Raw genomic sequence first — 24174 nt, 5'->3', positions numbered from 1 at the left:
ATTTATTTTCAGGACGCACAATATGTCAATTACTTTCTATATGACTAATCATTTTTTTCCTGGTGATTCCTAGCACCTGCATGTAATGTAATGATAGAAATATAAGGATTCATGTTTTGGAGACATTGAGCTAGCTCTTGACAAATGTATGTATATATGTATTTGCTTATGCTTCAACAGCAAATTGTTTGGGTTATGCTGCTGTGCGTGTGTTGAAGTTTCCATTTCTGTAAGTCAGCGTCATATGTCACCAATTAACCAGATGTCATTGATGTTCACTGTGTATCTGCTATGCTCCACAGCTCTAGTTGAAGAACCTTCCAGAGAGGTAGTATTGAGAACAAGTGGTGACACAAGCTTGCAAGGAAGCTTCTCGTCTCAGTCAGTCCAAATGTCTGCCTCCAAGCAGGAGGCCTCCTTCAGCAGTTTCAGCAGCAGCAGTGCTAGCAGCATGACTCAGATGAAATTTGCAAGCATGTCTGCCCAAAGCATGTCCTCCATGCAAGAGTCCTTTGTAGAAATGAGTTCCAGCAGCTTTATGGGAAAATCTAGTATGACACAACTGGAAAGTTCAACTAGTAAAATGCTTAAAGCAGGCATAAGAGGTGAGCAATAAAATTACCGGTAGAGGTAGACAAGCCAAGTAACATGGTGTAGTCTTTAGTACACACAATTCAGTAGAAAGCAAATCTTTATTTTTTTCAGTGATTCTAAGACTTTTTTTGTCATTGTTCCATAAAGGAATTCCGCCTAAAATTGAAGCTCTTCCATCTGATATCAGCATTGATGAAGGCAAAGTTCTAACAGTAGCCTGTGCTTTCACGGGTGAGCCTACCCCAGAAGTAACATGGTCCTGTGGTGGAAGAAAAATTCACAATCAAGAACAACAGGGGAGGTTCCACATTGAAAACACAGATGACCTGACAACGCTGATCATCATGGACGTACAGAAACAAGATGGTGGACTTTATACCCTGAGTTTAGGGAATGAATTTGGATCTGACTCTGCCACTGTGAATATACATATTCGATCCATTTAAGAGGGCCTGTGCCCTTATACTCTACACTCATTCTTAACTTTCTGCAAACGTTTCACATGGACTAATCTTTCTGATCTGTAAATATTTAAAGAAAAAAAAGTAGTTTTGTATCAACCTAAATGAGTCAAAGTTCAAAAATATTCATTTCAATCTTTTCATAATTGTTGACCTAAGAATATTATACATTTGCTAGTGACATGTACATACTGTATATAGCCGGACTAACGGTTATAAAGTTTTGTACCATTTATTTTATGACATTTTACAATGTAACTTTTGAAACTAACTGTTGGTAGGAGAAAGTTTCTTATGGAACGAATACCCTGCTCAACATTTAATCAATCTTTGTGCCTCAACATACTGTTGATGTCTAAGTATGCCTCAGTGGGTTGAGAAATTCCCCACTGAAGATGTCCTGTCCACCTAAAAGAGAATGATGCTGTGCACATCACTTGATATGTGCACCAATACCTATTGAATCAGAAATGTAAGGCATTGGTGATGTTTGCATTTACCCTCCTGTAAGCAACACTTTAATGTCTTACATTTTCTCTGATGATGTCACACAAAATTATCATGACAAATATTACCAGAGCAAAGTGTAACGGCCAACACTTTGTTCGCTCATTTTACACTGTCTCTGACATAAGGAGTGCCTGAATAGCCTGGAAAAGTAACATCTCCTGGCCATCCCTTCATTTAACCAAGCTATTCAAGTATTCCTATGCCAGAGCAGTGCCAACTCTTGGAGGTCCCAGGGTGCAGCCAATGCCTTTGTGTGGTAGTTCTAAATTTTAATTGCACCTGAAAAACCTGGGCACCTAAGCAATGAGCCACAGCAAAAACTAAAGAACAACAACAAAATAAAGCTGTCGTTAAATTTTAAACAACAATATTACTAATTGCCCAAAATGTCAATTTGATGTAGTTCTTTTCATGCAAGTATAAATTCAATTGTTAGTTATAATTGTTGGACCTCCTTGAGATAGTAACAACAAAATAAAGCAAGCTATCTGCACCTCAAAATGTGTGGCTGGTTGTTTTCTGTGAAATTCTGGGGTGGGGAAGTATGCACCTTCAAGTATCACAAAAACAATCATAGATAGATAAGGCAACTCAAGTTCAAAACAGCCCATACTATAAGTTCTTTTAAGCAAATGTTTAAATTATTGTGTTAGATGTATTCAGCAATTTTGTTTAAAAAGTCTAGATATAGTTCTCATGGATATATTTATCCCCAAAAATTTATCTTCTAAATATATCAAGAAAAATATTTTTAGGAGAGCTGATTCAACTCGGAATCAGCTGTGATTCAATATCTTTGATGGAATTTGACCATCTACAATTTCACAATCTTTTGTGCTAAACACCACAGGGAACAATACAAAGATGATTAACACGGTATAGATACAGTCCCTCAAAGAGCATAGTGAACAGAAAAGGACAATTTCAGGGAAAATGATCAGTTGTGCATCTGAGTCCATATTGGCTACTGCAAGTCCAAATTGAGACAAAACAAATAAAGGACCTCAGAACTAAAGAACTATTTTATTACCAAGTCTAGATCAGTTGTTTTAAAAGCATGGTAGAATGACAGTATATGCAAGATTGACACTATTTTAAATAGTGTCATTCTACTACGCTTTTTAAACAACTGATCTAGACTTGGTAATAAAATAATGCGAAAAATATCTGTATTTGTCCACTTCAATTTGCTAACCATAAGCCTATGATGTTATTTGCCTAAATTGACCGCCTTAATGTAAGTACAGGTGACCAAAGTTGAAGCAAATGTACTGTCAGTTTTCATTCTCCAGAAGAAGATCCTGGGTCTTCACCAATTTATTCAGCAAGTTTTCTGTCTGAAGTCAGATTCCCTAAAAGCGGAGCCTGAGACGGGGATTCTTGTCTCAGTAGTTCTTTGAGGGATTATTACTCTCAGGGAAAAAGGGAATGGGGCAACCGGCAGATAGGGCAGAGGAAGAAAGCTCAGCAAGAATGGGGCCTCGGCAAAAGCCTCAGCCAGATCTAACAGGGAGCATCAATTATACCACAGAGTTGGTACCATCTAGGAGCAAGGGGGCTGACATTTTGTACTCCCTTACCAACCAGTCAATGGCTACAGGCTATAAGCTGAGGGGCTGAGGAGGCATGGAAGAGGGAAATAACCTTCCCAAGTGAAGAGGGGTGCCTGTTGGCCAGGTCAATTCTCCACGGACTAGGGCAGCCAAACAGTGAACAATCAAGAAATCGATGGAAGAATACACATTCCCTCGATATCTGAGTGATGCCAACATAAACCACTACATCATCTTACAATGTTAAATGCCTATTCTTACCTTAATATGAGAGGCAGGACTGGCTAGGTGATGCCTAAGGATGATTCCCAGCCTTGACATGCTAGTATTCTTACATATCCTATCCGTGGCTGATATAGTCTGTGCTGACGAAAATTCCAAAACCGAGGACAGGATTTCGCACTTGCTGCAGTTGCGGCTCGCAGGCGCTGAGATCCAATTTGGGCCTGGGAGAGTGGGGAGGGAGAGCAATCTGCCCAGTGAAGGACAGCTGCGCTAAAGGCAAGGTTTTATTTCTGTTTATCCCTTAGCAAAAGCCCACTGCGCTCCAACAGAACGGCCAGAAGCCCCTTTCCTGGCTTACCGGGCAGCCTCTTTCCCCTAATTCCTCCAAAAACAGCACTACTCCGAAGACGCTGGGGGAGGGTCTTCCTGCCCTATACCCCACCTTCCGCAGCGCCAGGAGTGGTTCCTCAGCATCATGGCGTCATTTCCGAGTCAGATCCGCTCTTCTCTCCCCAAGTCAACAGAGGGCGACAGGGAGCACCAAGCCAATGCGTGCTTTTTGGTTCCAATCTACCCCCTCCGCAAAACGCATGGGCAAGCTTCACGGTCATCCTGCCCCTTTTTCTTAAATCCTTCACGTCTGTTTTATAAACCCCACACCTGGCTACATGATCAGCCGAATAATGTTGCAATTACACATCTGCATTCAAAACCCTGCATTCAAAACCCGCTCAAATCTAAGACCTGCTGTTTACTAACTTACTTACCTGGGGCAGATTACCGAACTTCTCCGTTCTTTGACATTCTCGTCCATAAAATGAGAATAACAGCAGCAACCTCACAGTATTCTGAGGATTAGACAAGTTACTACATGTAAAACTCAGAACAGTGCTTAGCAGAGCACCCAATAAATACCAGCAATCATTATTCTGTTAGGGACCACTGTACAGAATATTGAAGCTAGGGACTAGAGAGGCAGCATTTTAGAGGGGACCTAGCCTAGGTCTCACTGGTACTCTTTAGATGTACAGCAGGCCACCTTCGTTCTTGGGGGACCTATCTCAAGATCCCCCAGTGGAATCCTGAAACTGGATTATACTGAATCCTACATATACTATGATTTTTCTTACACATACAGACTGATAGGGTTTGGCTGTGTTCCCACCCAAATCTCATCTTGAATGGTAGCTCCCATAATTCCCACCTTGTGAGAGGGACCCGGTAGGAGATAATTGAATCATGGGAGCGGTTTCCCCCATACTGTTATCATGGTAGTGAATAAGTCTCACGAGATCTGATGGTTTTGTAAGGGGAAACCCCTTTTGCTTGGTTCTCATTTCTCTCTTCCCTGACACTACGTAAGATGTGACTTGCTCCTCCTTGCCTTTGCCGTGATTGTGAGGCCTCCCCAGCCACGTGGAACTGTAAGTCAATTAAACCTCTTTCCTTTATAAACGACCCAGTCTCAGGTACGTCTTTATCAGCAGCGTGAAAATGGGCTAATACACATACCTATGAAAGTTTAATTTATAAATTAGGCAAATTAGGCACAGTAAGAGATTAACAACAATAATAGAATATAACAATGTACTATAATAAAAGTTATATGAATGTGATCTCTCTCTGTCTAAATATCTTATTGTACTGTACTGCAGGTAACACAAAACAGCAGAAAGTGAAACCACAGATTAGAGGGGACTAGTATATTCGTTATCTAGCACTGCTGGAACAAAGTACAACAAACAGAGTGGCAGACACAACAGAAATGTATTGTCTCGCAGCTCTGGAGGTTGGAAGTCTAAAATCAAGGTGTTGGCAGGGTTGGTTCCTTCTGAGAACTCTGAGGGAAGACTCTCTCCTAAGCCTCTCTCCTTGTCTGTAGATAGCTACCTTCATGTTCACACGACATTTTCCCTGCATGGCTGTGTCCAAATTTCTCCATTTTGGAATACCAGTCATACTACTGAGGCTCATCCTAGTTACCCCACTTCAACTTAATTACCTCTATAAAGCCTATCACCAAATAAGTTCGCATCCTGAGGTACTTGAGGTTAGGAGTCCAACATCTCTTAGGGAGGGACATAATACACATCTATCACCCTAGATGTGACGGACTTAGAACAGCACCTCTCTGGAATTTCTGAAAAGAGAGATTTATTCTCTCTATCCAATAGTACCTGATTATGTAGACGGTTGTAGAGGCTGTTAAACCAGAAACAGTCCATAAAATAACAAGTTAAATTTGTATCTCCATGGTGACTGATTCAAGAAGAATGTTTTATGATTGTGCTCCAGAAAGAAAAAGTAATTTTCAATTTTGTTTACTGTGCCACAAATGTAATTTTGAGAAATTCAGCAGAGAAAGCCATTTCCTTGTAATAGGAGAAAATAGTGTCTGCTACTTAAGTAGGACTTTTGAAAATAGACTGGCCCATGGGTTTTTATTTTAAGGTTATAAAATGTGAAAACTTTGTTTTACGCATTTTGGTACCCCTGGGTCAATGTTTCCCAAACTCTGCTCCTCAAGATGTTGTGGAAAAACTGTTCCACTGCCTAATAAACTTAGGATTTGGGTAACTGTTCTTCTCTATACAGGATTTCTCGGAGTCTTTGATGAGCTATGAATTATGTTTCCAGGAGGTGGCACAGTGCTCCCCAAATTTATTTGAAGACAGAATTTGCTTTTCATTGGTGCTATGCACAATGCAGGTGCACAGCATGTCAAGACAGGCTATATAAGGTGGAAACACTGAAGGTGTGGAAGGCAATAGATCTTGGTTGAAGGGGCAACTGAATATCCCCTAAGAAACGAAGTTAAGTGCTATGATCGAAGAAATCCAGAGTGTTTGAGAGCACATTGCTAAGGCATCAGTCAGAGAAAGGGCCAAACAGGCAAAAGCTGCAACCTAAAATGTGGGATAAGAAGGGGCATGCCTCGCTTTCCAGGCAGACAACCTTTGCACCTGCAGAGACCTTGGGGCAAAGGACAGCACAATACATCCAAAAAAGTTTAAAAATTTTTTGTTTTTTGTTTAGTAGAAAAAATATTATAGTGGAACAACCTTTGAAGGGCTCGGTGCAAGAGGCAAGGCCACCTTGCAGAAAGCCTCATACACCATATAATAGAGTTTGGACTTTTCCCTAAGAGGTAAGGGAATCACTAGAGATTTAAGTCAACTAGAGACTTGATAAAATTTTATTTTTACCAAGTCTTTAGCTGTTCTGAGAAAGCTATGACATTTGTTTGCTTTCTACATCAAAGAGCTTATTTTCTCCTATAGAATTCCACTCACAGGAAGACTTTACCTACCACCAAATTTCTAACCCATGGTGTCACTTGTAATTATAGCACTGGGAGATTATAGTCAATCATGGAAAGGTCTTTCCTAAGATTTTCGTGGGACTTGGGGGTGCATATAAATGAAGTCAATCTGTTAATGACTTCCCAGGCATAGGAAAAGTGGCAGCAAGGGGTAGATATAGGAGGGCACCTTACTGCCCCAAACCTTCTAAGTGACAGAGGCCACTGCTATGGCATTGGCAGTGAAGAGGTAGAAGAGTCCCGCCCAGCAAGCCAAGTTACACTGAGGATGTTGTGTCAGGAATACAGCCGATGGAGATGATTCCCATCCACTCCTGCTCTATTTCAAAAGAGATGGGAAGCAGGTAAGAGGAATGGGCAGCTATGCCAATGCTTCTCAATCTTGTAGGAATTCCCTCCAAAAGATAGCATGTCCTAAAAGTCGGAATTCCAAACATGAAACTCATGCTTATCCTGAGATTGTTAGTGATCCACAAGGTCCCTGAGACTGTGTCTATGTATATTTTTTAGGTTTCATTTACAAAGATGCCAGTGACTTTAAAAGTTTAAGAAATGCTGTCCTACATGTGTCTAAGAGGTAGCAGGCTAGATAGGATTTATGAAAATAGATTGGCCCATGGGTTTTTATTTGAAGTTATAAAAAGTGAGAGTTTGGATTTGTGCTTTTTGGTATCTCTGGGTCAGCATTTCCCCAACTCTTTTCCTTGGGATGTCTAAGCCACCTGAGAAATACCTACACATAGTTCCCTCTAAAAAGAGGCAGTGACGAACTCCACTTTTGAAACCCCTACAAAGGCTCGATGCTCAGAATTTCCTTTCCTTCTGCATCCAAGAGAGGCTGCTGCCAATGAACCTTGTGTTTCCTGAACGAGCAGAGCCTCAAGGATGAATACTTCCTGCTATATGCAATAGGTATGAATTCCCTGAGTTACAGAAGTCTCCAGGGATGCTGAGGGGCCTCTGTCAGACACCAGTCTCAGCCTTATGAAGGGATGTAGCACGTGAATGAATGCAGTTTTTTGTTGTCAGCTGCCAGTTCCGAGACCACCATAATCAACTTTTAGCTTTTGGTCAGATGAAGGACACAGGTATTCCCTGTTCTCCAACTTGCCAAGAAATTCAGCCCACATGCATCAGGCCAGCTGTTTCCCCTTCACTTCCATGTCCCTGCCACAACCCAAAGCAGCCAGAGAGAAGGGACACCACCAGGCCCATCAGACCAAGACCAGGTGGGAGGCTGAGATGCTCTGTCCTAAAAACCTGAAGGACTACTAAGGGGAAGAGAATGAGACCCCTGATGGAGATAACCACCAGAAGGAAAGCTCAAAATGGAGAATATTGAGATCCAGGTCTTTGAATAACATGCCCAGAGTCACATGGTTAGCAACAGAGCTGGAGCCAGAGGCCAGGTCTCTGTTTATCAGTGTTGTCTTTCCACCCCTTCACAACACCAAGAACCAAACCTGCTAGAGGGTGAGCAGGCAAGAGAGTGCTTGTTTAAGGAGAACAGGGCTCTCTTCCACTTTGAGAATCACTGTAGTTCCAGGGTAGAGTCCACAGCAAAATGCCATCAGGTTGCTTCCTATAAAAAAAGCCTTTCATTTCTAGTGTAGGGAATTCCTCTTCTCAGAAAGCTCGGGCCAGAGATGCTGAAATACAATCAGGAAATAGGGTGCTTACCTGACCCAGCGTGTCACGTGAAGGGACAGCAGTGGGAGAGCTTCCCTGAAACTACACTACTGGACCCTACAGTATTCATAGAAAAGAATCTTTCCATCATTGCAGAAAGAAAGCATCCTAGCAAAATAATCTGCCTATTTCTTGGTAGGGGTTGAGACAGAGGGAAGCAGACTGAAAGTTCTTGAAATATTTAAGATATGGGATTGTAGCCACTATAAGAAAGGTTTCTGAGTGCAGGGCATTATACAGAAATTATTTCAGAGAACTTGAAGGATTTGGCTTTATTCATTGTGGTTTGACACTGGGATGAGTACATTTCTTACTTAAAGGGAAATAGCTTTCTCTTTCAGAGAAGAATTCTCAAAGGTATGTATAAAGCAGTATCCTTGCAAGTACTGTACTTCTTATTTTTCCTTAACACATAGGGTATTTGAGAGAAGAGACTGAAAGAGTACTGCCTTCAGCTCAGTGACCATTCTTTGAGCTGTTTTGTCTTTCCCCATCTCAGGGAAGAGTGGAGTTTTGTGGTGATGGCAGTCATCTCCTTCACATCTGCTCCAGATCAGAAACTCACCACAGCTATTAATCTGCTGATGTGAGCACATAGTACGATCTTCATCTTCCAACCCCACATAAAATGTCACAACTTTAGTCAGAAAACCAGAGAGAAGCAAAAGGCAGGGTGTATGGACATCTACATTTACCCTAGTATCACCTCCAGTAGAGATTCTCAAACTTTAAAGTGTGTGGGAATCACTGCAGGAACTTTTGAAAATGCAGAATCTAGTTCAGCACACCTGGGGTGGGGAGGATGAGATTCTGCATTCTAACAACCCCCCAAAGTAAGGCTGATGCTGACCCTCAGACCATGCTAATAAGTACCTGTTTGGCCTTTCTGACTGCTAGACGATGGCCACAAACTTTAGTGAGACAGATATAAAAAAGAGATAGATCTGTATCTATCTATACACACATACAAACACACACCCCTCACTTCTTCTAAAATACAACAATCAGAATTGAGAATTTCCATCCAGCTCAATGGTTTCCCAAGTTGGCTACCCATTGGAATTACTGAAAAGCTTTCAAAAAATACTGATGATTGGGCCCCATCCTGCCCCCAGAGGTGTTGCTATAATTGGTCTACGTCAACCTACCCATCAACCTAGGAAATTTAAATGCACCCCGGGGGGCGGGGTTTTTGTTTTTGTTTTTTTGGTTTGTTTTTTTTTTGAGACAGGGTCTCACTCTGTTGCCCAGGCTGGAGTGCAGTCGTGCAATTACAGCTCACTCAGCCTCAACCTCATGGCCTCAAGCAATCCCCGCATCTCAGCCTCCCGAGTAGCTGGACCTACAGGCACACAACACCACGTCCAGCACTTTTTTTTTTTTTTTTTTTTTTGGAGAGATGAGGTTTCACTATGTTGCCCAGGCTGGTTTTGAATTCCTGAGCTCAAGCAATCTGCCCAACTCTGCCTCCCAAAGTGCTGGGATTACAAGCGTGAATCACTGTGCCTGGCTGCACCCTAGTGGTTTCTGATGTGCAGCCAAGGTGGAGAACTCCTGATCTAAACAAATAGGGTGATGCACTGTACGCTCTCGTTTAAAGGTTAGCTATCATCTTACTATCTTTTCTCACATCACAGCACTAATCTTAAAATAGCCAACTAGCTTTTACATTTAAATGTGCAGCAAACCAGTCATCTTTGTAAAAAGCAAAGTGTTATTCTTCCTCGAACTTTCAAAACATGCTGTATTTAAGTTTTTCTCAGTGGCATGGCAAATTTATTAAACATTTTCCCCCACACTGTTCACATCACTCACTTTTATTGAATTTATAAAATTACTACAATATTTTCAACCAGCAGAATTTTTATGACAAAAATATAGAGTATACACCTTTTGGAATTTGGAAAAGAAAAAAATATTCACAAAATAAGTATCCATATATTTTTAAATGAAGTTTATTTTCCCCTGGGTATAGAAATCCTATTCTGAAACTTTTTCAAATTAAAGTGTTTAGTTATACCAATCAAAATCCGTACTTGCTATTAGGTTTCTAAGTTAATTTAGAGACTAGCTTTTTAAACCAATTCCATTATTTCCAATTTCTTAACTTCTAAAGTTACAAGTTTTTCACTTAAATACCCATAACTACTGTTGCAAGAATCATTTTATGTGTATATATGTATGAATGTGTATGTATGTGTATATACACATATATAAGCTATATATACATCTTATAACTAGCTACAAAAAAGACATTTAAAAGACCAAAAAAAAATTCGTGTGCTTATGTTTCTAATAATATTTAAACACACAAAGAAAAGGCTATTTTAATAGCAATCATGCTACTTTCTAATGCTTGCTTATTTATGTTTAGGTTAAAACAATAGTTGGGGTGCAAATGTGAAAGATAAATACTATTCAACTAGTTAACTGAAAAAAGTTAAAATTTTGGAAAGTCAATTATAATTAAGATAGTCAGTGTATCTAAGCTATTAAATAATAAAGCAGTGAGTTTTAAATTCACTCAAAAATTAGAAAGCAAAAAAATTACAAAAAAATAATTAGAAAGCAAAGATAAATACTAGCAACATAGCACTTAGTGAGTGGTCAATGAATATTAACTGAAGAAAATTTTTTAAAGAGGTAAATAAATGTATAAACAATCCTAAATTAAATGGTTAACAGCCCCTCTGAACTCTCCACCATTCTCAAGTGATTATTTTCTTTTCTGAAATAATATACCTAATATAGAAATAGTAACAAGGCCATTTTGGGGAACTCTATAATCATCTATCAAAACTGAAGAAAAAGATAAAGTGAATAAAATTTTTAAAAAGGTAGAATGAGAAAAGTTCATATGACTTTTTTTAGCTAATTATAGATAATATTGGAAAGCTCTTAGAAATTTACTAACATTCAACCATGATTTCCATAAAAGCTCTTCAAGGCAGGTAGAAAGCAAATGTTGAGAAACTACACAGAATTCTGAAAACCAGAGGGCAAGAAAACTCACACAGTGAGTCTTTCATTTTCTCTAGAGCAAGACACTAATGGACTTGATCTATTAGTAACATCATCTAAGACTATATCCACTGCCATCACACTCCCCCAAAAGAAAAAAAAAACCAGCAGGAGTCAAATCACCAAAAGTGGCAAATGCCAACATACAGTAGAGGAAGCCATATGCTACAAAAAAAAAAAAAAGAGAGAGAGAGAGAGAATGTTATAAGACCAAAATTGATAAGTCATCGGTACATGGCTTCCTCACTCCAGTCACCTTCAAGGACCCTGTGTGAACATGGCCTGATTCACAAAAGCAGGAAAGAAAAGTTGCAATCTGTGCCTTTTCCCCTCAAAGGTCATGGCCTATATTAACCAAATATCGCAAGGGGAAAGAAGGGCAACTCATCTCTGTGAGGAGGTTTGCCACTAAAGCAAAACCACAAATGAATTCAAACTCTTCTCTCCAGTAACGACTAAGGGTGATCAAAACACAAAAGGTGACTAAGGTAAAGCACTGATATGCTATTGAATTTCACTTACCTAAACTAGTACTTCTTAAAAAAAAAAAAGAGTATTGGCACTTTTTTTCCTGAGCACCATGTGACAAGTGTCTTTGAATTCATGAAGGCACTACTAAGTGAAGGATACGCATTACTTATACATACATATGCACTTAGCCTAAATAAAGACATGACAGGCTATGTTTGTTTCCATTTTAAAGTATATGTACGAACTTAAAGTTCATCCTAGTTGGATAGTGAAAACAGAAAACAGGGAATCAATTTTAAGTTGTTCAGCTTTGCTTATTGTGAGTAGCAAAGTTATGCAAAGTCAGAATACACCCATTTCCCTATATTCTCGATGATAGTTACTCCTGCCACCATTCCCCACACCCTTTTAGTAAGCCCATGCAGACATCATTAATCAAGTAGGTAGGTCATTCTCTGCTAATCCTAGCTGCAAAATCAAAGTCTTAAAATTAGCCACAACATCAGAGATGACACAGGAGTTTTTTTTTTAAAAAAAAAAAAAAGCAGTTTGCTATCCATGGTAATTATGGTAAACCACAGTAAGTGTGTGTACTTATTGCTACACACCCTTCTCTAGCCAACCACTGCAAAACAAGAAAAAAAATTAATAATAAGCTAAATGAAAGTTGTATTCTAAAGCCTCCCCAAGATGAGGCACCATTGCAAGAGGCTATGGACAATCACCTGAGGATGCCAATTCTGAAAGCATGCTGAATCACTTGGATAACCCAGCAACCCCTAGTGACCACAAATACCACTGGAATAGGCATAAATAGAAATGTTCTAATACTTAAAAGATATTCATTTTATGCTCATTTACCATATGAATTTGTCAAATGAAGACTTTTAATTACATGGACATGTATGTATTATCTGACAAAAATCTGGGTGGTTAACCCTTACTATCTGTGGGCCATACTTTTGATTGCTGTCAAACAAAAAAAACCCCAGAACTCTCTATTTTGACCAAGTAGTGGTAACTTCTACAGCAAATTTGTCTCATCTTTTATAGACAAACTTTTAAAATCAATTGGAAAACTAAAATGATTCCAAGTTGCATTGTCCACAACCAAGAAACTATGCATACAGATGCATTCACAGATACAGATACAGGCACACACACTCTCACACTCATGCATATACAATTAAAGAAAACCACTAGAAACTCTAGGACTGTCTTTTGAAAGAAAATGGCCCCAGCTAGCCAGAAAAAAACAATCCACAGTTTCTTGCATAGAAGAATTAAAAAGAAAACGCCTGTCCAGCCAACAATGATAGGAGTCAGAATTGTTGAACTGTCACACACAAAAAAAATACTCAAGTAAAGGTCATAAAGCCAGCTCCTTTTCTGGTACCAGATGCATCATAAAAATGTGCCACTGGGGCCAGGATCCCAGCACTTTGGAAGGCCAAGGCAGGCAGATCACGAGGCCAGGTGTTCAAGACCAGCCTGACCAACATGGTAAAACCTTGTCTCTACCAAAAATACAAAAATTAGCCAGGCGTGGTGATGAGCGCCTGTAATCCCAGCTACTCGGGAGGCTGAGGCAGGAGAATCACTTAAACCTGGAAGGCAAAAGTTGCAGTGAGCCAAGATCGCACCATTGCACTCCAGCCTGGGCGACATGGCGAGACTCTCCAAAAAAAAAAAAAAGTGCCACTGTTTATTTAACCACCCTGCTATGGATGAGCTAATCCAAACTATTGGAATGTACATCTATATAAAAGTCAATACACAGGAAAAAGGTCTGGAAGAATATATACTAGAAAAGAATGGTTACCTCTAGGGGATGGAGTGTCAAGGTGAATTTTGGTTTATTCATATTGTCTAAATGATTGTTTAATAACTCAGGTATTGCTTTCAAGTAAGAGGAAGGGTAGGAAATACCCTGTTCTCTCAGAATTTTAAGTCCAGAGTGCTGGGAGAAAAAGATGGCAGCACTGAGTGGGACTGAAAAGTTTTCCTAGAACATCTCCTTTCATTACATGACTCACCATTGTTCACTCCTAAAATGCTTCATCGCATCCAAAAGGACTTCTGCCTACTAATACCAGAAAAGGTTGGGAAAGAAGAGTGTAGTTATAGCCCCTGATGGCTGATTCTATTCTCTCTCCTTTGTTCCTAACTGTCCCCATGCTGCCAGATCTGGCAATATACTTTATATTGAGATTTAAGTGGGTAAAAGTCTTTATGCCAAACTTGCAAAAGCACAGAGATTATCAACAGCACCATCCTCCCACCTTGTCACAGTAAAACTGAAGAAGGAATTCATTATAGTCATACATTTTACTCATCTTTAATACTCTGAATATATTACCCATGGAAACAACCCCTCATTTATGTCAAAAAATTGCTTAATGCATTAATATTCCTTTACATTAATTTATTTGGTTGATCTACAGTAACTAAGCAAAACTGAATCCACCCTGTCATATATTCTAGGTTTTGTGGATACATTCTGAATTATTTATTCAACAACTAATGCTAGTCCAAAAAAATCAAGAAGCATGTGAATTTAAATACTAAATAAAGAGGTAACTCAAAGGCTTAATGTTTCAGGATACAATAAGATATTCATCATTCTAATCAATCTCATGAGTTAATCCTGGTGCTGTGCATCTTGGCTGCACTGGTAGTCCTGTACTTCTGCATCTCTGTTATAAGGCTAACATGAGGTAAAGCACCTGGCCCACAGTAAATGCTCTAAAATGTTTTATTACCAAAGAGACCAACAAAAAACTTTTTGGGGGAAGAGGAACATATCATGGGACAGAAAGGACAAATTCTATCCTATGAAAATATGCTAGATTAGTTATTGCATTTGGAGGAGAGGCAGCATAAGGACGCCAAAGATGGAGAGGTCAGGTCGGGCACAATGGCTCACACCTGTAATCCCAGCACTTTGGGAGGCGGAGGCAGGAGGATCTCCTAAGCTCAGGAGTTTGAGACCACCCTGGCCAACATGGTGAAACTCCTTCTCTAAAAATACAAAAAATCAGCTGGGCATGGTGGTGTGTGCCTATAGTCCCAGCTATTTGGGATGCTGAGGCACAAGAATTGCTTGAGCCCTGGAGGCAGAGGTTGCAGTGAGCCAAGATCGTGTCACTGCACTCCAACTTAGGCTACAGAGTGAGACTCTGTCAAAAAAAAAAAAAAAAAAAAAAAGAGGTCAAAGTTCCAGAGACGGGATATCAAAACAGATAATAAGGGATAATAAGCAGACCCAATAAAGATAATAAAAGTCACATCAGGGAAAGAAGAAAATGCCAGCATCAAGCTAATAGCAGGCAGTGGTTTCTTTAGCCACTTTTACTTTATTTACAGCCATTTGCCACACCCACGGGACTCTACTTTAATGAAAGTTAATACAAATGTCCTTACAAATAAAAATCTCCCTTCTTCAAGTATGCAGCTCTATAGCCGTAGAAAGAGTAGTATGATCACCTACTCCCACTTCACCTCTAGAAGAGAATCTTGTTATCATACCTCTCTGAATCCAGACACAAAAAAGATACTTAAAATATCTGAAAGAGATTTAAAAACCTAGACTCAGAGTAGCTTCTACCTAGAACACAATTATTTTGTTTTAAAACATTAACCTATAAAAAACAATCTGAAGCAGACCATTAAAAAAATTGAATATAGTATTTAAATTAAATGTTCCCCAAAACACTTTGAATAGAAAATAGATTAAAATTTTACCTATGAAATAAATGCAGGCATTTTGCTTATGTAAGTCCACAACATTTTCTGAAAGGTGTACAACTATTTATAAGAGGTTATGGACACAGTGATGGGAATTTACTATAAAGAATGAAAATTTATTTTTTCACAGTTTTGGAGGCTGAGAAATCCAAGATAAGGCGCTGGCACGTTAGGGCTCAGTCTCTCTGCTTCCAACACTACGCAGAACACTACGTCCTTTGGAAGGGAGAGACATTCGGCAGAAGAGCAGGAGAGTGTTCACCCACTCCCACAAGCCCTTTACACGGCGGCATTAATCCATTCATGAGGGTGGTGCCCACATGACCTAAACACCTCCTGGTAGGCCCCACTCCCAACACTGTTGCATTGGGGATGAAGGGAATCTACTATTTCTGTACTCCATATATTAAGAGTATTACATCCACTGGCGGTAGGTAAGGCATAACAAACATCATCTGCATTATCTCCTATACTTCATATTTATATGATAAAAACAAAATATAATACTAATAAAGCTTAAAAGCACATCAAAATTGTTATACTCTTTTTAAAACTTTTAAAGTAACTATTACTGATTAGATTTCTTAAGGCTTGAATGTTTCTCAGAAAGATAACACCTAACATTTGAACATTTCATATGAAGTCTATTTAAATGCAGGGTCTGCTGGGCACGGTGGCTCACACCTGTAATCCCAACACTTTGGGAGGCCAAGGCAGGTAGATCACCTGAGGTCAGGAGTTCAAGACCAGCCTAATATGATGAAACCCCATCTCTACTAAAAATACAAAAATTAGCTAGGCGTGGTAGCGTGCACCTGTAGACCTAGCCTGTAGCCTAGGAGGCTGAGACAAGAGAATTGCTTGAACCCAGGAGGTGGAAGTTGCAGTGAGCCGAGATCACGCCACTGCACTCCAGCCTGGGCGACAGAGTGAGACTGTTCAAAAAAAAAAAAAATGTAGGGTCAACATTATTGAACACTAGATTTTCCCATATATTAATAATTCTTCTTATGGTGAAACATTTTCACTCAAGAATAAACAGGTTACTGAATTGAGAGAGATAGCAGAGTGCAGTGGCTCATGCCTGTAATCCCAGAACTTGGAAAAGTCAAGGCAGGCAGATCCCTTAAGCCCAGTAGTTTGAGACCAGCCTGGACAGCATGGCAAAACCCTGCTGCTACAAAAAAATACAAAAATTAGCCAGGAGTGGTAGTGCATGCCTGTAGTCCTAGTTATTCAGGAGGCTGAGGTAAGAGGATTGTTTAAGCCTGGGAGGTGGAGACTGCAGTGAGCTGAGATCACGCCACTACACTCCAGCTTGGGTGAAAGAGTGAGACTCTGTCTCAGAAAAAAAAAATGTGATAGTAGTAATAATAATAATGATAGTAAACAATATTAATAGCTAACACTCAATACACTATGTGCCTGGCACTTTTCTAACTGCTTTTTATGAATTGATTCTTCTAATCCTCACAACCCTATGAGGTAGGTAGTACAGTAAAACCATATGAATTAAAAATAACTAGAATGAATTATAAATTAATACTAAAGAATTTTTATTTTCTATATACTATTAGAATTTAAATCTAGACTCCAGTGAAACATACAAACCAACCACATGAATTTATTTCCTCTACCTCCAAACCACCGAAAAGACATTAAAGGAATACAAATGGTATTAAACCATAAAGAGAACAGACTACAAAGCCATGAGATTTTAACAAAGTTTATACAGATAAAAACCAGGAGGAAGTGTGATACCTAACCTAGCAGAGTGGAGGAAGTTAAAGCCTAAGTACCCAAAAGGGAGAAACCAAAAAACACACTCCACCAAACCTCTACTAAGTTCAGGAGCTGGAAGCACTAGGTATTGTAGAAGATGAGAGTGAGGTATAGAGCTGAAATCAGGACTAGAAGTCTGTATAAAGAACAACTGGAACCCAGGTCCTCTCCCTGACTCTCCACAGCCAGCCTACCCGCCACCCTCAACCTCCACTGACAGGAAAAACTGAACCTGAGGGTCAGCAGCCAGAGGAGGATTTGCGGGGTGGGGCCGGATGGGCCTGAAAGAAGCTGAAGATAGAAGGATTAAGCAAAAGTCATCATACAAACCTCAGCTGTCCTTTTCTTACCCTACTACCAGGACCCAGTTTTCTAGAGAAACTGGCCCCAAAGAGAAGACCTCCACTGAAATTTAGGGGGTCTCAACAGAAAACGCCAACAACTCTCTACCTGATGGCCCTTTAGACAACTTATAAACCCTGCCCGCACATAAAGACCTATGACATTAGCTTTTTAATACATGACTAATATGAATAGATGATCTCTAAGAAAGGCTTCAGAATGAAAGAGCTCAAAACAAAGAGAAAATAGAAACATGGCGGGGGAGAAGGAGAACCATTCAAGAAACAGGAAAGATGTAAGAAAAAAATCTTAATTTTATCCTCAGGGAGATATAGGGAAACATTTAATCTATAAAATAAAAATTGGTTTTTATGAAATGAAACAGAAAAAAAAGACCTCTTAGAAATTAAAATATATGTAAAGAAAATTCAACAGAAGAGCTGGAGGATAACAAAGGACAAAGATAATATAACTTAAGGAACAACTAGAGAGAAAAAGCTTTTTTAATTTAGAGGAGGTCCAACATTCAAATAACAGAAATTCTAGAAAGATAGAACAAACAAAATGGAAGAGAGAAAATTGTCAAAAAGATAATACACACACACACACACACACACAAACCCAAAACTGAAGCAGACAAATCTCTAAATTGAAAGATTCCACCACGTGCCCATCAAGATGAATGAATAAAGATTCACATATCATTATGAAACATCAGAAGTAATGAGAAGTTCCTAAAAGCTTGCAGAGTGTAAAAACAGATCCCAGGGAAAGGAACGGTATCAGAATTCTCACAGAAAAATTAAATGCCTTAAGAGAATGAAGTGTTGCCTTTACAATTCTGAGGGAATGTTATTTTTCAGACTCCCAACTACCAATCAAGAGTAGAGACATTTTCAGACCTGTAAAGCCTTAACATCTTTACTTTCTATGCACCTTTTCTTGGGAAGTTACTGGTGGAGGAGCTTTGCCAAAAAAAAAAAAAAGGAAAAAGGCAGTAAATCTAGAAAGAAGTTACAAGATCCACAATGGAAGATCTAATGTGAGACTAAAAAACAAAGGGAGTTTCAGAATGACAGCTGAACCATGGAACAGGCCTGGAGGGCAACAGTACAAATGGCAGAAGATGAAGGACTGTGGAAGAAATGTCCCTAAAGGATGACAAAATATTTTTTAAAACTTTTTTAAATAAAGGGAATTGATAGATTATCTGATATTTTTCAGCATTTAAGTCTTTTGGATAGTCATTGTGACGGGTACATTAAAAACTAAGCAAATTTGAAAATCAGGCAATACCAACCCCAGAAAAAATAACATTCTAGTAAAAAGGAAATAATGATAGTTAACCATGTGGTACATCAGTGAACTACATTTATGTCTATTTAACAAAAAGTTTGTTCTAACAAGAAGTTGTGTGAATATAAATCTATTTTGGGAGGGGTGGGGGAAGAAAAATGGGGAGGTGGAGATTTTAAGTTAAGTAAATCCTGTCTACCATAAAAGGCATTCGAGAAACTATTTCTGAAATTGGTAAATCAAGAAAAAGTGGTATAACATTTTCAAACAGGAAGGTAAATACTAACACAAACCACTAAGAGTTCCAAGTGTTTGTCTTTGGAATGCTAAATTGGGGAAGAGGGAACTAAACTTTTTCACTATAAACCTTTTAGTTCTATTTGATTTTTTCAAACTATGTACATTAATTAGTTTAATAAAAAGAAAGCTAAAATTGAAAAAAAAAAAAAAAAACAGAATTTCAAGTTAAGAATTCAACATGAATTCAAAGAGAGGATTGAGGAGACAGAAAGACATGAACAAGAAGGCCTATCTACCAGCTACCTACCATTCATTTACCGCCAGGGTTATTAAAAGAGAGACCTCCTCAAAGGAGCTCCTGCAGCCTCATGTGGCTTTCTTCAGGCCAGGACGCTCCCTCTGCACCAAGTAACCAGAGCAAGGCTCAAAGTACAGACCTCATTAAATAAAAGAACTAGCGGAGTCCAAATTAATGGTATTATCATGTATATGGAACTAGTCTAAACAGCAGTCTGGTATTAACATATTACAAGGACATATTTCCTGAGATCTTGTTATGATTTTTAAATTTCTAAATGTGATAATACATACTGAAAAACTACAATTCAAGGTCAAAGGTCAAAGGTTCCAGGGCATCTGTGGAAATAAAGATACTCTATCTCCTGCCTTGGAATTTAAGTTTAAGCAATAACATCCATTTCTGGACTCTTCCTGACTGAAGATCATGCCATAATCCCGTATGATGTAAGAAAATTCAAATTCAGCTCATTTATAAAAGAACTGTATCAAAATCCCTTTAGTCATGGAGGCCTGTGATTCCCAAAGAATAGTGAGCAAGCACTTGAAATGAAAAACACGCACTGCTTTTGCTTAGACGATCACTGATACGCTGCCAAGAGAACCTCCAAATTTCTCAACAACTTTTCATGTTTTTCAATAACCCCATGACCTAGACAAAGCAAAAATGGGACTACTAATAACTAATAATAACCAATAATTTTTCTATAAAGTATAGAACAACTTGACAAGCTAAAATTCTTACAGAATTGTTATTTGGTTCATCTTTTTCTTAAAGTTCAAAAAAGGCACACTGGAAAATAAAGGACTCCTCAAAATGCAAGGTTCCCTTAAGCTTTATAGGTTTCTTCATGCTACTAATTCACTGATCAAAACCTGGATATAATTCAAGATATATTTATACTCCCACAAAATAAATGATTTCACATATGTTTTTGGTTCCTAACAATAACAACAAAGAGTGGCTCCAACTCACAACAAAAGACATACTTAGGGATACTGCAAACCTGTTCAAGGACCTGTTTCAAGGGGGAAAAAATGATACAAACCAGAAATAATTGCATTGTATTTTTTAAATATTTACAGAAAACTCTTCACGAACCCATCTATTTGGGTAAAGCAATAGAAAATGGCTGTGACTGTTTTCTATAAGTTCAAAAGCTTGTTATGGTGTTTTCATTATAAACCTATTACTTCAAAAAAACTCACTACCAGAAAAAACTCCCGATCAATAGCACCCTGACCTTCATGGTCTTAACACTGTGCAAGTTCTTACTACAAAATAAAAAATAATAATAATAATAATAAAAAACTTGATTACCTGCTCAACATTATAACTTACTACATTATCAAACTTTTTTTTTCAAATTAGACATATGAAGTACAACTCACGAGCAGGAAAAGACTCCACTGAATATAAAGTAGTCTGATGACCTGTGTGCTATTTAAAATTACAAACACTTTAAGTAGCATAGAGTTTACCCAAACACATATTAATGTATAGACTGTTTATGTCCATTTTAAACTTAAGATGGAAGGCCTATAATTACAGTTTTTTAAATAAATACCAAATATTAATTATTTTTAAATATCCCACATAAACTTACAAGAAGAATTGAAATAAAATGAAATAGGCCACACCATTCTAAGCTCACAGGCAACAAAAACTAAAAGCAATCATTTGTGTCTTCACCAGCAGGCCTAAATATACAAACTCAAATCCATTAGAATTATATTAGTGCCTAATAAAGATTAGACAGAATATCAATGAATATAAAAAATACAATGTATTATATGATGTGTTTGAATGCAAAAACCACACATTTATTAAACATATGATTAACTTAAAAACAACACACCAGTTTGTTTTAAAGTGCTCCTTCACCAAAACCTTAAAAAAAACTATTAACCCAAAGTGAATTCAAAACAACCGATTACAAGGCAAACAATGACAATAGGTATAGACAGGCACTACCAAAAAATGCTATTTGTTCTTTAATTAAATAATGCCATTCTCAAGTGATATAGAGCAGTCATCTTGACAGAATTCCTTTTTGTATAAATATTCATAAATAAAAATGTCTCTAGACATTGGAAAGAGCTGCAAACAATACTTTACAACAGCAGCTTAATGTCTATTTTAGGAAAAAAAAAAGCACTAAAATCCTCTTCCATTGAAAGTTGTTTATTTCTCTGGTGCAAGTGAGCAAAGTCACTATAGCATTAAAATCTCTTTTCTAGAACAATGTAAAGAACAACGTATACACATCTTAAATTTGGTAGGTCACAAAAGTTAGAATGCAATCATCTTTTGAGGCAACAAGAAAATAAATAAAAATTAAACACTTTAACCCAACATTTGGAATGACAAATCAGTAGTGTCAACTTCACATATGAAGGACAATACAGTCTGGTTAAAGATGCTCAATATGTCATGGTAATTGGGCTAAAGATACTTAAAATATTGTGTTTCCTTTTTGATTAAAGGAATATAATACAATCACCATCAAGCTGCTATCGTAACTCATTTTTAGCTGTGGTAAAGTGACCATTTGGTCCATGGCACAAGTTACATATATCACACTTCTGTCAAACTGAAACCTTATAAGATTTCATGTTTATAAGCTACAATACACCCTGACCAAGCTGTCAGTCCTCTCACAGTTTTTTAGAAAAATATCTACATTTGTCCTTATGGATGTCAAAATGTTACACCATCATTTGTTTAAAAAAAAAAAAAAAAAAAAAGATGCACATTCATACTGTGAGTTATTAGGAAAATACTCTTGCAAACAAACTATATAAAGATAAAATACACTTCAAAAGTATGTGGTTTGTTTTCTTGTCTGTTTTATAATATTCTATAAAGTGCAGAGTCCTAAGGGAAAAAACTACTCCCTATAACAATAGTTTAATTACAGCAGCTTTTGCATAGCAATACTTAGAGGAAGTTGGACACTTCAGTTTCTTCAGGAAGAGAAGGATGGAAGAGTATCTTCCGATTCAGATTTTTTTTTGGCCATAAGTCTGCTTTCTTCAGGAATGGTTGCTGATGCCAAATCTCCATTAAGTGTATTTTTTGAACAGTGAACAGGTCCTATGAAGACATTGGTAAAAACATTAAACATCCTGTCAATATTAACTCCAGTCCTCCGTGAAAGAACATTTTAAATTTCCTATTCAGGCACATGAAATTCCTTTAGCTTCCTGCTAATTTTTTATTTCCTTGTTTGTTTCATACAGGAAAACTTAACTTTTAGAGTAGAGTATCAACAGTCAAAAGGAAAAACATCAGAATTCATGGGATAAATGACGAAACTGCCTGAAGTAGAGATTTTTGTTTTGTTCATTGCTAGAATCACGGTTGGCACATAACAAGCAGTCAATAAATATCTGCTGAATTGAATTTAATCTTTATTAATTAAATATTGCTCTTTCAGCCTATTTTAATGCTGTTAATATCCTTCTTGTTCCTAGGCAAACAAACCAAGACCCATAAAAGGATACATGCCCTACCCAACATCACACAATTGGTAACAGAACGAGGACTAAATTCAGGTATTCCTCTTTTCATTCTAAGACTTTCTGAGCAAAGCTGACAAGATACCTCACACTGAAAGATCCCATTTCTCCATTTGTAATGCAGCTCACAGAACTATCACTGCAGCTCCATGTTAACACAGCTGACTACACTGGCATAGTCCTGTTCTAAGGCAGTTGTACCTTTATACACATTGTTTGAGTTTACCATCATCATTTATTACTTTCATACTTTTTGAAAAAGCTTGTTTAGAAAAATAGAAACAGTTGCATCTCACAAGAAGAATATTTTTGAGTAACAACTTTCAACCAAAACTGCCAACTGCAAAATATATACTTTCTAGAAGGAGCACTAATTCAATCTTTGCTTTGTCAGCTAATTGAAACACTAAACTAGTATAAACAGGAAAAACTCTAAGGATAAAATTTCTGACCTAGTCTATACTTGCTAATTTAAAGATGTTCTAGAGAAGTGAACTATATGTATGCATGTATATACGTGTGTGTGTGTGTGTGACTAGTTTTGTTACAGTCCATAACAGTTAAACTGGGGGATGCTAAATACAATGAGCATGTACACCTAGATCTTTTGAAAATTGTTTTCAAATATTTAGGACTAGGGTAACGAGAAGAAAAGAATTCTAAAGAAAAATGGATGACTTTAAAAAAGTTATTTTAGTAATCACAAATGATCCTCTTAAAAAAAAAAAAAGTCACACTTAAAGAAAAGTACAAGGTAGCATACAGAACTCCTTCATGAACTCTGGATTAAGAGTCATGTGTAAAAGGCATAAAGAATAAAGAGAATCAGAATCTATCTTACCTACCTCAGGTAACACTTTTTTCACATACTCAACCTCTTTAACCCTCCTTCTCTCCTCCTCTTCTCTTCCAGGTCTTGTTTGATTGGCCCAAGAAAGTTTCTTTCTCCCTTCCCCTTCCCGGTTTCCTTCCTTAATTTCTCTACCCATATCTCAATTTAAATTCAAAATGTTAATGAGCATAGAATAGTGCCATATATTAATAAATAGATGATTAGTTCGGTTAAAAAAAAAGTGAGCATTAAAAAAAAAAAAAAAAAAAA

General features: G+C 37.9%; 2 protein-coding genes across 13 annotated transcripts in view; one reads left to right on the top strand and one right to left on the bottom strand.

Annotated features, from left to right (window-relative positions):
* The window catches only part of LOC105468968 (titin), a 272665-nt gene extending 270599 nt beyond the window's left edge, over window positions 1–2066 (top strand). For all 10 annotated transcript variants that reach the window (XM_071073842.1, XM_071073841.1, XM_071073840.1 and 7 more), the window contains 2 exons: window positions 303–605; window positions 742–2066. In XM_071073842.1, coding sequence (XP_070929943.1) covers window positions 303–605; window positions 742–1040 — 602 coding nt within the window. In that variant the 3' untranslated portion in view covers window positions 1041–2066. The remainder of the gene's footprint in view (window positions 1–302; window positions 606–741) is intronic.
* Window positions 501–24174, bottom strand: part of LOC105468967 (pleckstrin homology domain containing A3) — a 46930-nt gene continuing 23256 nt past the window's right edge. Inside the window, exons 8-9 of one of the 3 annotated variants that reach the window (XR_011610256.1) lie at window positions 3702–22647; window positions 501–3564 (exon numbers count right to left, since the gene is read on the bottom strand). Coding sequence is in view for 1 of the 3 variants with exons in the window: in XM_011719465.3 (XP_011717767.1) it covers window positions 22520–22647 (128 nt within the window). In the remaining 2 variants the exon portion in view is untranslated. Of the gene's footprint in view, window positions 22648–24174 lie in introns of all 3 variants that reach the window. The other 2 variants (XR_011610257.1, XM_011719465.3) reach the window with 2 other exon arrangements.

Source organism: Macaca nemestrina, chromosome 11 (assembly GCF_043159975.1).
Source record: "Macaca nemestrina isolate mMacNem1 chromosome 11, mMacNem.hap1, whole genome shotgun sequence".
Taxonomy (NCBI): Eukaryota; Metazoa; Chordata; class Mammalia; order Primates; family Cercopithecidae; genus Macaca; species Macaca nemestrina.
The sequence above is the reverse complement of the archived record's forward strand: the minus strand, read 5'-3'. Positions and strand labels throughout refer to the sequence as shown.